The sequence below is a fragment of the Lithobates pipiens genome, unplaced genomic scaffold (assembly GCF_037356315.1).
Source record: "Lithobates pipiens isolate NorthernLeopardFrog02 unplaced genomic scaffold, aLitPip1_a1.2 Scaffold_18, whole genome shotgun sequence".
In the NCBI taxonomy this organism is placed as follows: Eukaryota; Metazoa; Chordata; class Amphibia; order Anura; family Ranidae; genus Lithobates; species Lithobates pipiens.
In genome coordinates, this window is record NW_027507758.1 from 96,900,303 (window position 1) to 96,913,343 (window position 13,041).

General features: G+C 42.4%; 1 protein-coding gene across 1 annotated transcript in view; it reads left to right on the forward strand.

Annotated features, from left to right (window-relative positions):
* The window catches only part of LOC143990075 (uncharacterized), a 48,762-nt gene that overhangs the window by 263 nt on the left and 35,458 nt on the right, over window positions 1-13,041 (forward strand). The window contains exons 2-3 of the mRNA XM_077490279.1: window positions 752-820; window positions 5,681-5,864. Of these exons, the coding sequence (XP_077346405.1) occupies window positions 752-820; window positions 5,681-5,864 (253 nt within the window). The remainder of the gene's footprint in view (window positions 1-751; window positions 821-5,680; window positions 5,865-13,041) is intronic.

Below are 13,041 nucleotides of genomic sequence, written 5' to 3' on the forward strand. Positions count from 1 at the left end.
CTTGCTCTGGACCTTTAACCCCCTCTTAATGTTTGCACATTGACTTTCATAGATTGTGCATATATTATGGATTTGTTACAGATCTAATACAGATTGATTACATATTATTACAGATCTTTATTGAGTCACTTATGGTTTTAAGTTGTTGTGCCTCCACTTGTTATATTAGACTGACACACAGCACCTCCGATTGCTGCGCTGCACGCCCCCACTGGCTTACATAACGTTTAACCCTTCCCCCTTTATCCAAAACTAAAAACAACACTTTGTCTGGCGTTCTGCTTTCTACAGTCTAGAAAAATGCATTAATATTGATGCTATCTGAATCCTAGCATACACATCCATTACCAGTAGAACACATTTACAAAATAATTAACTGAAGAGAAAAAGTCTGAATAATTTATCCAATGTACTTTCCAGTGTTTTGTTATTAAACGTCATAATTAAAAATAAATGTCTCTTTATACTGGATATTTTTTTCTCTCCTTTGTAGTAAACATCAACGTTTTTTTTTAATGCTGCCTGGATAATATTGTTAAAGATTTTAGTATAGTTGCCTCATTCTTCACTAGAACTCTCTCTGATGCCTTAAGTAGGTAATCTGAGAACACGCAGTACCAATCTTACTTTGTGATGCCCAGTTGATGTACTTGTTGACATGGAAGATCACAACTATGTGCAGGATTTATTAGGGCCAGTGAGTCATCTATACTGGTTCAATGAATTTGTCTACAATCATTTATATTTACAGACTGGTATCTGTTTGGTTCTTGTTGACCTACACCGGGGATATATTTGAAATAATATCAGAACAAGTCAGGTAAGCATATTCGTTTAATATCAACTCATTCCAAAATGATGTCTCTGTTTTGGACAGGTACCAGTAGGTTTGCATACAGAGACCCTTCTTATATAGTATCTTCCAAAGACTTCAGTGGTGGAGCTTGCCAGCAGCAGTTTAAATGTCTGCCTCCTTCTACTTCCTGGTAATGGATATACAGTGGTGTGAAAAAGTGTTTGCCCCCTTCCCCATTTCCTGTTCCTTTGCATGTTTGTCACACTTAAGTGTTTCGGAGCATCAAACCAATTTAAACAATAGTCAAGGACAACACAAGTAAACACAAAATGCAATTTGTAAATGAAGGTGTTTATTATTAAAGGTGAAAAAAAATCCAAGCCATCATGGCCCTGTGTGAAAAAGTGATTGCCCCCTAAACCTAATAACTGGTTGGGCCACCCTTAGCAGCAACAACTGCAACCAAGCGTTTGCGATAACGTGCAATGAGGCTTTTACAGCGTCCTGGAGGAATTTTGGCCCACTCATCTTTGCAGAATTGTCCTAATTCAGTTACATTAGAGGGTTTTCGAGCATGAACGGCCTTTTTAAGGTCATACCACAACATCTCAATAGGATTCAGGTCAGGACTTTGGCTAGGCCACTCCAAAGTCTTCATTTTGTTTTTCTTCAGCCATTCGGTGGTGGACTTGCTAGTGTGTTTAGGATCATTGTCCTGCTGCAGAACCCAAGTTCGTTTCAGCTTGAGTACACGAACAGATGGTCGGACATTCTCCTTCAGGATCTCTTGGTAGACAGCAGAATTCATAGTTCCTTTTATCACGGCAAGTCTTCCAGGTCCTGAAGCAGCAAAACAGCCCCAGACCATCACACTACCACCACCATATTTTACTGTTGGTATAATGTTCTTTTTATGAAATGCAGTGTTCCTTCTACGCCAGATATACTTGGACACACACCTTCCAAAGAGTTCCACTTTTGTCTCATCGGTCCACAGAATGTTGTCCCAAAAGTCTTGGGGATCATCAAGATGTGTTGTGGAGAAATTGAGACGAGCTTTGATGTTCTTTTTGCACAGCAGTGGTTTTCTCCTTGGAACTCTGCCATGCAGGCCATTTTTGCCCAGTCTTTTCCTGATGGTGGAGGCATGAACGCTGACCTTAACTGAGGCAAGTGAGGCCTGCAGTTCCTTGGACGTTGTTGTGGGGTCTTTTGTGACCTCTTGCATGAGTCGTCGCTGCGCTCTTGGGGTAATTTTGGGCGGCCGGCCACTCCTGGGAAGGTTCACCACTGTTCCATGTCTTCGCCATTTGTGGATAATGGCTCTCACTGTGGTTCGCTGGATTCCCAAAGCTTTGGAAATGGCTTTATAACCCTTTCCAGACTGATAGATCTCAATTACTTTCTTTCTCAATTGTTCCTGAATTTCTTTGGGTCTCGGTATGATGTGTAGCTTTTAAGGATCTTCTGGTGGACCTTACTGTGTCAAGCAGCTCCTATTTAAGTGATGCCTTGATTGTGAACAGGTGTGGCAATAATCAGGCCTGGGTGTGGCTAGAGAAATTGAACTCAGGTGTGGACAACCACAATTATAGTATGTTTTAACAAGGGGGGCAATCACTTTTTCACACAGGGCCATGATGGTTTGGATTTTTTTTCACCTTTAATAATAAACACCTTCATTTACAAATTGCATTTTGTGTTTACTTGTGTTGTCCTTGACTATTGTTTAAATTGGTTTGATGTTCCGAAACACTTAAGTGTGACAAACATGCAAAGGAACAGGAAATGAGGAAGGGGGCAAACACTTTTTCACACCACTGTACATCAACATCCTTTTAACATCCACCTTCTAGTACACCCCAGTAAAAAACACATGTCCACCTGCTAGTACACTCCAGTGTCCAATACATGTCCATCTACTCCTAAATCCCAGTAACTAATACATGTCCACTTTTTAGTACACCCGAGTTAGCAGTACATGTCCAGGTTTTATTGTATAGAGTAAAAACGGGTAAAAAGGACTTTAGGGACACCAATAAAAAAATACACAAAGAAATTGAATTTTATTTATATAAAGAATAAAATTGTTGTAAAAAAACAATGGCTGATCAGACGGGAGATATTCACTCTCATTGATAGAGTATTTCAGAATCTCAATATTAGAATATCCATAAGATGAAAAGCACAAATTTCTGTAGGTTACATATATATTTTGTTGTAAATGTGGTACTCAGTCTATGAAGAAGAAGATTTTATGAGGGATGGAACTTCAAGATATCATTAATGAGAGTAATATACTTATCAGTTCTATGAGAGTTAAAATAATACCAGCCCTTAGATCCAAATTGTGGTTTGGTTCTAGGTGTACAAAATTAGAATGATAAATGGTAAGTACACAACTCTAGCAAAAAAATCCTCCAGCAGTTAGGACCCATCTGGATTGCTCTAGCAGTGAAGCAGTCTTTAACTTTTCATTTGCACACTAATATACAAACAATATCTAATAAACATTATGTCATGGTTATGCAGTGATCTTCCTGTGTTTGCTTACCTTCCCTTATGTCTTCAGACTAAGAGGTCAGCCACTTCCACCTGGTGGTTTTTATAACCTCTCCTCTAAGCATGGCTCCACCCCAGGCCCTATCAGGGAGCCCTATATTAACCTGTGCACTGCAGGCCATCAGTGCTGATCAACCATTGTGTATTCCTTTGTGTGTTAGCTTCCTGTTTCCTGCCGTGTGCTCTGCTTCTGTTTTCCGTTACCGACTTTGGCGTGTCTTGACTATCCCTGTTTGCCTGTGATCCTGACCTTTTGGCGTGTACCCAACTATTCTTGTCTGCTTGTGGCCCGACCTTGGCCTTGTCCCTCACCATCCCTATCCTCCTGTTGCCTACTGTGGGTGTGAGCTGGGGGACCCTGGGGGTCGCGACCTGGAGCCAGTTGCAGCCAAGTCCATCCTAACCACTAGAGGCGCTGGTGAACACCTGCTGGCTCTTAGACTCCGCGCCCCAGGCAATCTTACGCTCTAACCCCAGTAGGATCTGTCCCCCGTCTGCAGCAGTCAGCCGTAGGGTTCACAACCTTGCGGTGCACTCCTGATCCCCACGGTGTGCACCTGTCACCTCGCCTCAAGGTGACCTGACACAATATCTAATATAATATCTAACAATATCAGACCTGCTGCTCAAAGCCATGGCCCATGCAAAAGTTCATCCCTGGTGTTCAAACAATTATGCTGCTGTCCTTATCTCATCAGAAACAACAGGGGTGTTCTGAGAAAATCCACTTCAACCAAATACTAGTTCACTGGAGAATAATTCTCAGGGGATCATCACTCAAGCCAGCTTAGAATTACTTGTTCAAACAAGAATAATTTCACACCCGTTAGGGCCCTGATTTTAGTCCATGTCGATAAGGTTGAGTTCCAGACTGGAACAAAAAATTTCCCTTGCTGTGCCCCCCCTCCCCACTACAAGGGTTAATGTGGTTGTAAACATGTACCTATTGAAGTGACTAGCCTCAGGTAAAACAGAGATCAAACAAATTTTCCTACATAAGCTGTAAATGTTTACCTGCAGTCATCTTCTCTAACGCCAAAGTACAGAATATAGACTGCATTTCTCAGCTCCAGAAAGCAGGGGGATAGAAAACGGAAGAACTCTGGACAGCTGCACTCCGGATCGAATAAAGTAAACTGTGCCTTTATTTTCTCAAATGAAAAACCTCACATCACACAAATCACAGCAGCAAAGGGAAAAGTACAGAACAAAAAACGGACGCGTTTCACGATAAAATTAGCGCTTACTCATAGCTATGAGTAAGCGCTAATTTTATCGTGAAACGCGTCCGTTTTTTGTTCTGTATTTTTCCCTTTGCTGCTGTGATTTGTGTGATGTGAGGTTTTTCATTTGAGAAAATAAAGGCACAGTTTACGGTACTTTATTCGATCCGGAGTGCGGCTGTCCAGAGTTCTTCCGTTTTCTATACCCCTACTTGTCTGGAGGAGAAGAAAACAATTCTCTGGTGGATCGGCCTGGAGTGGTGGATCCCTTTTTACAGAAAACAGGGGACAGGGATCTGATGTCACAAACTGCCACTGCGCAGCATAGAGCAGGGAGCTGAGTATAATCTGTGACCTTAGTGGAGGCAATGGACACACCCCATCAACACAATCTCATAAAGAAACATGCATAGCTGGGGCTGTCAATCACATGCCATGGGCAGGAAGGAGACAGGGCCATCCTCTGGAATTGTTTGATGTCAAGTTAGATTGTCAGAAGTGACTCAAGCAGATAGCAGAGGAATGAGAGATCAGACTGATATCACTCTAAGTGCTATACTGTAGATTGAGGCTCAAACACATTATAGAAGAATATTGTCAGGGCACGTCTGCCAGTATGCAGCATTGACATGCTCAGATGTAGAGAAATGTGCACAGGCATGTGACAATCATGTTATTGCACACATGTATGTCTTGAAAATGGCAATAAATGCCATATTTAAGGAAGAGAGCAGCCATGAGAGGTTGCTGGATGACCTTCGGCTCCCACATACACCTTGTATCCATGATCCCTGCTTTGGTTTCTGATTTCCTGTTACTGACTTTGCCTGCCCCTGGACTTCCCTTCTGCTTGACTTTCCATTGTGACCCCACTTGTTTAAAGGTCTCTGCTTCTTTAATCACCTGTGTTTGACTGCTTTTGCCCTCCTGACATCCATGCATGACCTTGGCTCTTGCTCCTGACCTCTCTTCCTGCTCTATCCACATATAACTTCAGCTTGGACCTAGACCATGCTCACTTTCCTCCATGACAACCTGATCCTGCACTTGCCACGGGTGACACTACTGGCTGCTACATACTACCTTCTCCTCCACTCAGGTCTCCTCTATCTCTGCCAACTGTTGAAGTACCAACCAGTCAAACACTACCAGAAGCAATACCAGCAGACCAGCCTAATTGGCAACCATGCTTCTTTTGGCCTTGTACTCCCTATCACCATCTCCAGAGGGGCTTGGGCATCAGCCACAAGGGAAGCCCTGTCGGCACTCCAGTGTCCAACCAGGTACGTGACTGATATGCTTTGTTCAGTTTATCTTTTCAGAGGTTTACAACCATTTTAATGCGTGTTATGTCTAGGGTTGCTGAAATAAGGAAAAATGCTTACAGTACCTTATTCTGCTCTCCAGCAGGCTTCCTTTGTCCATGTGACAAATCCAGGGCTGCCACCTCCCTAAACCAATCAAGGCTGCTGTCACACGCTCACTACCTCCACATACAATGCAGGGTTAATAGACCTCTATTGCATGATGACACTAAGGGATGGGCTGGGGGGGGGGGGGGGGGTGGACACACTGCAAGGGTTTTTTATTTTTTATTTCCTGCCTGGAGTTCAGCTTTAATGTACTTAGCAAATTTTCACTTAAGTTGCATTGTTTCTGTCCATCTTCTGCAAAATGTTGCTTCACGTGTTTGAACAAGTGAAAAAAAGAGCTGTACATTTGCTAAATCTGTTTGTACTAGCGGTGTTGAAATGGGATGTCTGAGTGTTGGCCTTTGTTTGCTAATTGCTTAATTTGAAAGGAAAAGCAAAAGCCAGAAAATTTCTGATAAGCTTCAACCTGCGTATGGAAAGAGTCACACGTGTAAGCCTAAAATAAACGGATGCTTAGCCTGTCTAGGGCCGTGTGCCCAGTGGTGCATCCCAAATATAATTAATAATTTTACTTACATTCTGAGCTCACAAAGGTAATTGTAAATTGACCGTGAAGTGAAAAATTTACAATAAACAGACAGCTCAGAGGAAAACATGTTTTCTAGTTTTTGATCTTTTTTTTTCAGGTCAATAGATCAGGGATTCAACAATACTTTTCTTTTCTAAACCAGAATTAACTATTTAAAGCTGAAACTGAATCTGCATTTATTTTCCTTTACCATGCTCCTTCTGTTTCCCCTCATCAACATGCTAAGGGAAATTTCAAATAAAAATTACATTTTCAAAATATATTTTACTTTACTTTACATCCAGTGATGTCATTACTGGATTAGTCTTTGTGGTTCTCTATGCAATTCAGACAGATCATGGCTGAGGGAGGGGCCAGCAGAACAAAGCTTCCTGAAAACATTCCAGCACCGGCTTCTGTACTCTTTTCAAGAGCTTTCAGTCTCGATGCAAGCAGCGGGATAGCTCGGAAGAAAATACACAAATATCAAAAATGCCTCGATGGGTGGATATCAGTTGTCACTGCGTTAAATGTCTGCCTGGCCTGGCCAATTTTCAGCTTTCAGCACTGTCGCATTTTAAAAGACAATTGTGTGGTCATGCAACAGTGTACCTATATGACATTTTTAAATTTTTTGGAGACAGATAGATTTTTTTTAGTGGCATTAAATCACCACTGGGTTTTTTTTATTTTTTGCTAAACAAATTAAAAACAGACCAAAACTTTTGAAAACAAAATATATAATATAACATTTTGCAAAAACATAGTTTTTTCTCCTTTACTCATGAGCACTGGTAGGCTGCACTGATGGGCATTATTAGGCTGTACTGATGAGCACTGATAGACTGCATTGATGGGCACTGATGTGGCTGCACTGATGGGGACTGATAAAGCAGCACTGATGGGCACTAATGAGGCGACACTGATAGGCAGCACTGATGGGCACTGATATCCTGCACTGATGGGCACTGATAGGTTTCACTGGTGGGCATTAATAGGCTACCCTGATGAGCACTGATAGACTGCAGAGATGGGCACTGATGGGCACAGATGAGGCTGCGCTGATGGGCACTGATAAGGTATCACTGATGGGCACTGATGGGCAGTGATGAGGCTGCACTGATAGGCAACACTGATGGGCATTGATATGATGCACTGATAGACACTGATTGGCACTGATGGAGGTGCACTGATCAATGCCCTGATTATTAGTGTAGATATTCCCTGTCACAGGAAAACTGCTTATCGGCTTTCCTTTCCTCAGACACTGACAACACTGAGGAAGGGAAATGACGATAACCAGCTTTTTTATTACATGGGATCAGCTGTGATTGGACACAGGTGATCACATGGTAAAGAGCCAATGTCATTGGCTCTTTACCCTGATCAGTAATTTGATTTGTCCAAGGGTAATGGCTGACCACCAATTGCCACTTTGAGTGCCCCTGGACGCTTTGACTAGGAGGACATCATATGCCACTCAGAAGGAGGATTGTCCTGCCTGGTTTTCAATCTGCTGTAGGCAGGGCTGGAACTGGTTAAAGAAATTCTCTAGTTAGTAAATACAGTTGATTTTGTTGAACATTTCCTGAAGTTGTACTTGTATTTATTTTCGATATGTGAATGTGTTTAGTTTAATGTAAATAACCTTATTTATTTGATAGCCCAATTGGTGGTTACTAGATTTGACCTGAAATTCATATAGATTGGTGCAGATAAATTTTGTGAAAGAGTCTTACATTCCTTCTAAAAATGGCACAGCATGAATCGTGTACCTGTGTAGAACTTATACTTGAATTTGGCACACATTGCACCACTTAGAGAATGCATGCAAGACACTTCCACAAAAATCCATGTGCGCCATGGTCTGTCTTCATTTTCATAAGATACGAACTGCCGGTATTTTATTTTGAAATTGGTGCAGGCATTTTGCCCCATTATACAAGAGGCACATTTTAGAACTACCTGAATTTGGTGCACCAGTCACTCTTAGAACTAAAAGTATTGCAGATATTTTATGAATTTGGTGCAACAAATTCATAAAGCAGGGGTAAAAGTAAAGCACGGGTACATAACGTCATTGTAAAAAGGAATAAAGTAAAACCAAGCAGATTAGATTGAGTTAGCTGGTCATCCTAACAGCCGCCTGGCAGTACTCACTGGTGCCAAGGGAGGAAACTTAGGAGAGATCATGTTGGGTGCACGCTAAAACATAATAGGTCAATATGTTTTGTTTTTAATATTACCCAACCATACACATTAAATATTCTCCTTCTTCAAAAATGTATTTATTCAAATTTCTAACAATATCAAAATCTATTTTATTGAAAGCTAATTATTATTCCTAATTATTCAGAAGTGGTTTGCCTAAACAAAAGAAGCACTGTGGGATGTAAGCAAATATGAATGAAGAGCAAGTATTTTTATTTAATTAATTATCTTTTTATTAAATAGAACACAAGCTAAGACTAGCTCTAAATACAAAATTGCCATTTAATGTGCCTCGGTTTCTTTTCCTTTGCTTTTAGCATAATTAAATCTTTTATTTGAAAAACAGCATATTGACTTGATAGAGGAAATTAAGAAAAGCAATTTAGATTATTTATTTAAAGTGGCAATGAAATCTATTAAAGCTGCATGCTGATATTTATGAAAACTATATGCTTATAGTGGGTCCCCCCAAATTACAAGCTTTACCTAATCATTCCGTCTAGGGGTAGGGAAATAAGCTGTAATACTTACCTCCTTCAGGTTTCTGGTGCCCTCCTCTTCTCTCCGATGTGCCAGGTTGTGTTGGGTCTTCATCGCCCCCATGTACAAAGCTGAACTACTGGGTTTGCATTATATGTAATGATGTCAAAGTACAACTGCTGGCAGGAGCACAGGAGAGAAGAGGCTTTGGGGGCCCCATCACACAGCAAGAATATTTTATACAAAATTCCAGAGCTTAGCTTTAAAGTGTATCTCCACTTCTGCAGTTGAATTTGTGGAAACCACTATATGTTTGTTATGTGTTCCCAAATACACAGAATACCTAAAAATAATAATAAAAGATAATAAAACTTATTTTTATAGGTGTTTGTTTGGAGCAGGCCTTGGGCAAACAAATTACAATTTATTAGATGTGATCAGTGTATGTTTTGCTTTGTGTCTTTTAAAGTGGAACTTTACACTTCCAATCCACAATGATTATTTTTAACCCTAATGCTGCTAGCATTAGTAAGTAGATAGGAAAATATATCATATTTACTTGTTTTACATTTCCAACCCAGACACATAATTGTGAAGTGGAAGGAAAATGATAAATAATTTTAATTTTTTTTTACAAATATCTGAAAAGTGTGATTTGTATTCAGCCCCCCCCCCCCCCCCCCAAGTCAATACTTTGTAGAACCACCTTTTGCTGCAATTACAGCTGCAAGTCTTTTTGGGTATGTCTCTACCAGCTTTGCACCTCTAGAGAGTGACATTTGTGCTCATTCGTCTCTGCAAAATAGCTCAAGCTCTGTCAGATTGGATGGAGAGCATCTGTTAACAGGAATTTTCAAGTCTTGCCATAGATTCTCAATTGTATTTTCGGTCTGGACTTTAACTGAGCCCAGAGGCATTGCTAGGTGTGAAAAAGACCTGAGGCTTCAGCCCGAAGTCCAACTCCGGCGGTGGCAGAGGACAGTGCTGATTGACTGCTTGGTGGGGGGGGGGGGGGCTAGGCTCAGTCGCTGGTTGCTGCCTGGCTCACCATTGCCCATCCATGTTGACCACTAAACTGACCTACCAGACCCCTACACTGACCCTCCTGACACCTACATTGATCCCCCCTGACACATACATTGACCCCCTGACACATACACTGATCCCCCTGACACATACACTGATCCCCCTGACACATACACTGATCCCCCTGACACATTGACACATACATTGAACCCCCTGACACATATACTGATCCCCCTGACACATACACTGACCCTCCTGACACCTACATTGATCCCCCTGACACATACATTGACCCCCTGACACATACACTGATCCCCCTGACACATACACTGATCCCCCTGACACATTGACACATACATTGACCCCCCTGACACATATACTGATCCCCCTGACACATACACTGACCCTCTTGTCACATACATTGACCCCCTCGACACATACACTGACCCCCCTGACACATACATTGACCCCCTTGTCACATACACTGACCCTCCTGACACATACATTGACCCCTCGACACATACACTGACTCCCCTAACACATACATTGACCCCCTGACACATACATTGACCCCCTGACACATACACTGAGCCCCCTGACACATACATTGATCCCCCTGACACGCACACTGATCCCCTGACACATACATTGACCCCCCTGACACATACATTGACTTCCACTGACACATACACTGATCCCCCTGACACATACACTGAGCCCCCTGACACATACATTGATCCCCCTGACACATACACTGACCCCTCTGACACATACATTGACCCCCCCGACATATACACTGACCCCCTGACACATACTTTGACCCCCGACACATACACTGACCCCCCCTGACACATACATTGACCCCCCCCCCAAGTCATACACTAACCCCCTGACACATACACTGACCCCCGACACATACACTGATCCCCCTAACACATACACTGACCCCTCTGACACCTATACTGACCCCGCTGAAACATACATTGGTCCCCTCATGACAGGTGACCTCTTGACACTCCTGCAGCTCAGCCTTACCTGTACAATGTAGCCATCTCATTCTGACCACTCCACAGCAGGCTGCATGCACCAGGGAGAGAGAGTTGGGATAGGAGAGCCGCTCCGCTACTGCCCATTTACATAGAACGAGTGGGGATCTCCCAGTGCCCAGAGTGGCCACAGTGTCATTCTTGCCTCCTTCTGGACCTGGTGGCACCTATGATGGATGTCACAAGTCCCGTGGTCTCGGCATTGGACCAGTGGGACGTCCATCATAGAAGCCAGAAGCGGGACTTTTTGTACGTCACTCTGCCGCGCTGCATAAGCAGGAGATCATACCCTGTTGCCTGTGGAAACGGCTCATGGCTAATAATAAAATCAGTACTATAGAGACCTGGGGATTTTTGGGGGCACACTCGGGGCTCCAGCCCCTGTCAGCCCCCCTTCCGACTCCACTGACTGAGCCTTTATAACACATGAATATGCTTTGATCTAAACCATTCCAGTGTAGCTATGGCTGTATGTTTAGGGTCATTGTCCTGCTGGAAGGTGAACCACCGCCCCAGTCACAAGTCTTTTGCAGACTCTAGCAGGTTTTCTTCTAAGATTGCCCTGTATTTGGCTCCATCCATCTTCCCATCAACTCTGACCAGCTTCCTTGTCTCTGCTGAAGAAAAGGATCCCCACAACATGATGCTGCCACCACCATGTTTCACACTGGGGATGGTGTGTTCATGGTGATGTGCAGTATTCATTTTCTGTCACACATAGCATTTTGCTTTTAGGCCAAAAAGTTCAATTTTGGTCTCATCTGACCAGAGCACCTTCTTCCACATGTTTGCTGTGTCCCCCACATGGCTTCCCGCAAACTGTAAATAGGACTTCTTATGGCTTTCTTTCAACAATAGCTTTCTTCTTGCCACTCTTCTATAAAGGCCAGATTTGTGGAGTGCATGACTAATAGTTGTACTGTGGACATATTCTCCCACCTGCGCTGTGGATCTCTGCAGCTCCTCCAAAGTTACCATGGGCCTCTTGGCTGCTTCTCTAATGAATGCTCTCCTTGCTCGGCCTGTCAGTTTAGGTGGATGGCCATGTCTTGCTAGGTTTGCAGTTGTGCCATACTCTTTCCATTTTTGGATGATGGATTGAACAGTGTTCCGTGAGATGTTCAAAGCTTGGGATATTTTTTTATAACCTAACCCTGGTTTAAATGTCTCCTCAACGTTACCCCTGACCAGTGTGTGTTCCTTGGCCTTCACGATGCTGTTTGTTCACTAAGGTTCTCTAACAAACTTCTGAGGGCTTCACATAACAACTATATTTATACTGAGATTAAATTACACACTCTATTTACTAATTTGGTGACTTCTGAAGGCAATTAGTTCCACTATATTTTAGTTAGGGGTGTCAGTGTAAAGAGGGCTGAATACAAATGCATGCCACACTTTTCAGATATTTATTTGTAAAACATTTTGAAAATCATTTATCATTATCTTTCCACTTCACAATTATGTGCCACTTTGTGTTGACCTATCACATAATATCCCAATAAACTACATTTACATTTTTGGTTGTAACACGACAAAATGTGGAAACTTTCAAAGGGTATGAATACTTTTTCAAGGCACTGTAAATAGTGTTTTTGTTTTGTGGTGCTCAGATGCCGTGAAGATCTGCTTTAAGATTCTTTGTGGTTAAAAGTGGATGTAAACCCTCACATGTACCCAGTGAAGGGAACAGCCTTAGTTGATACTCAGAATTGGAACAAATCTCCCTACATAAGTTTTACATGTATATCTGCTG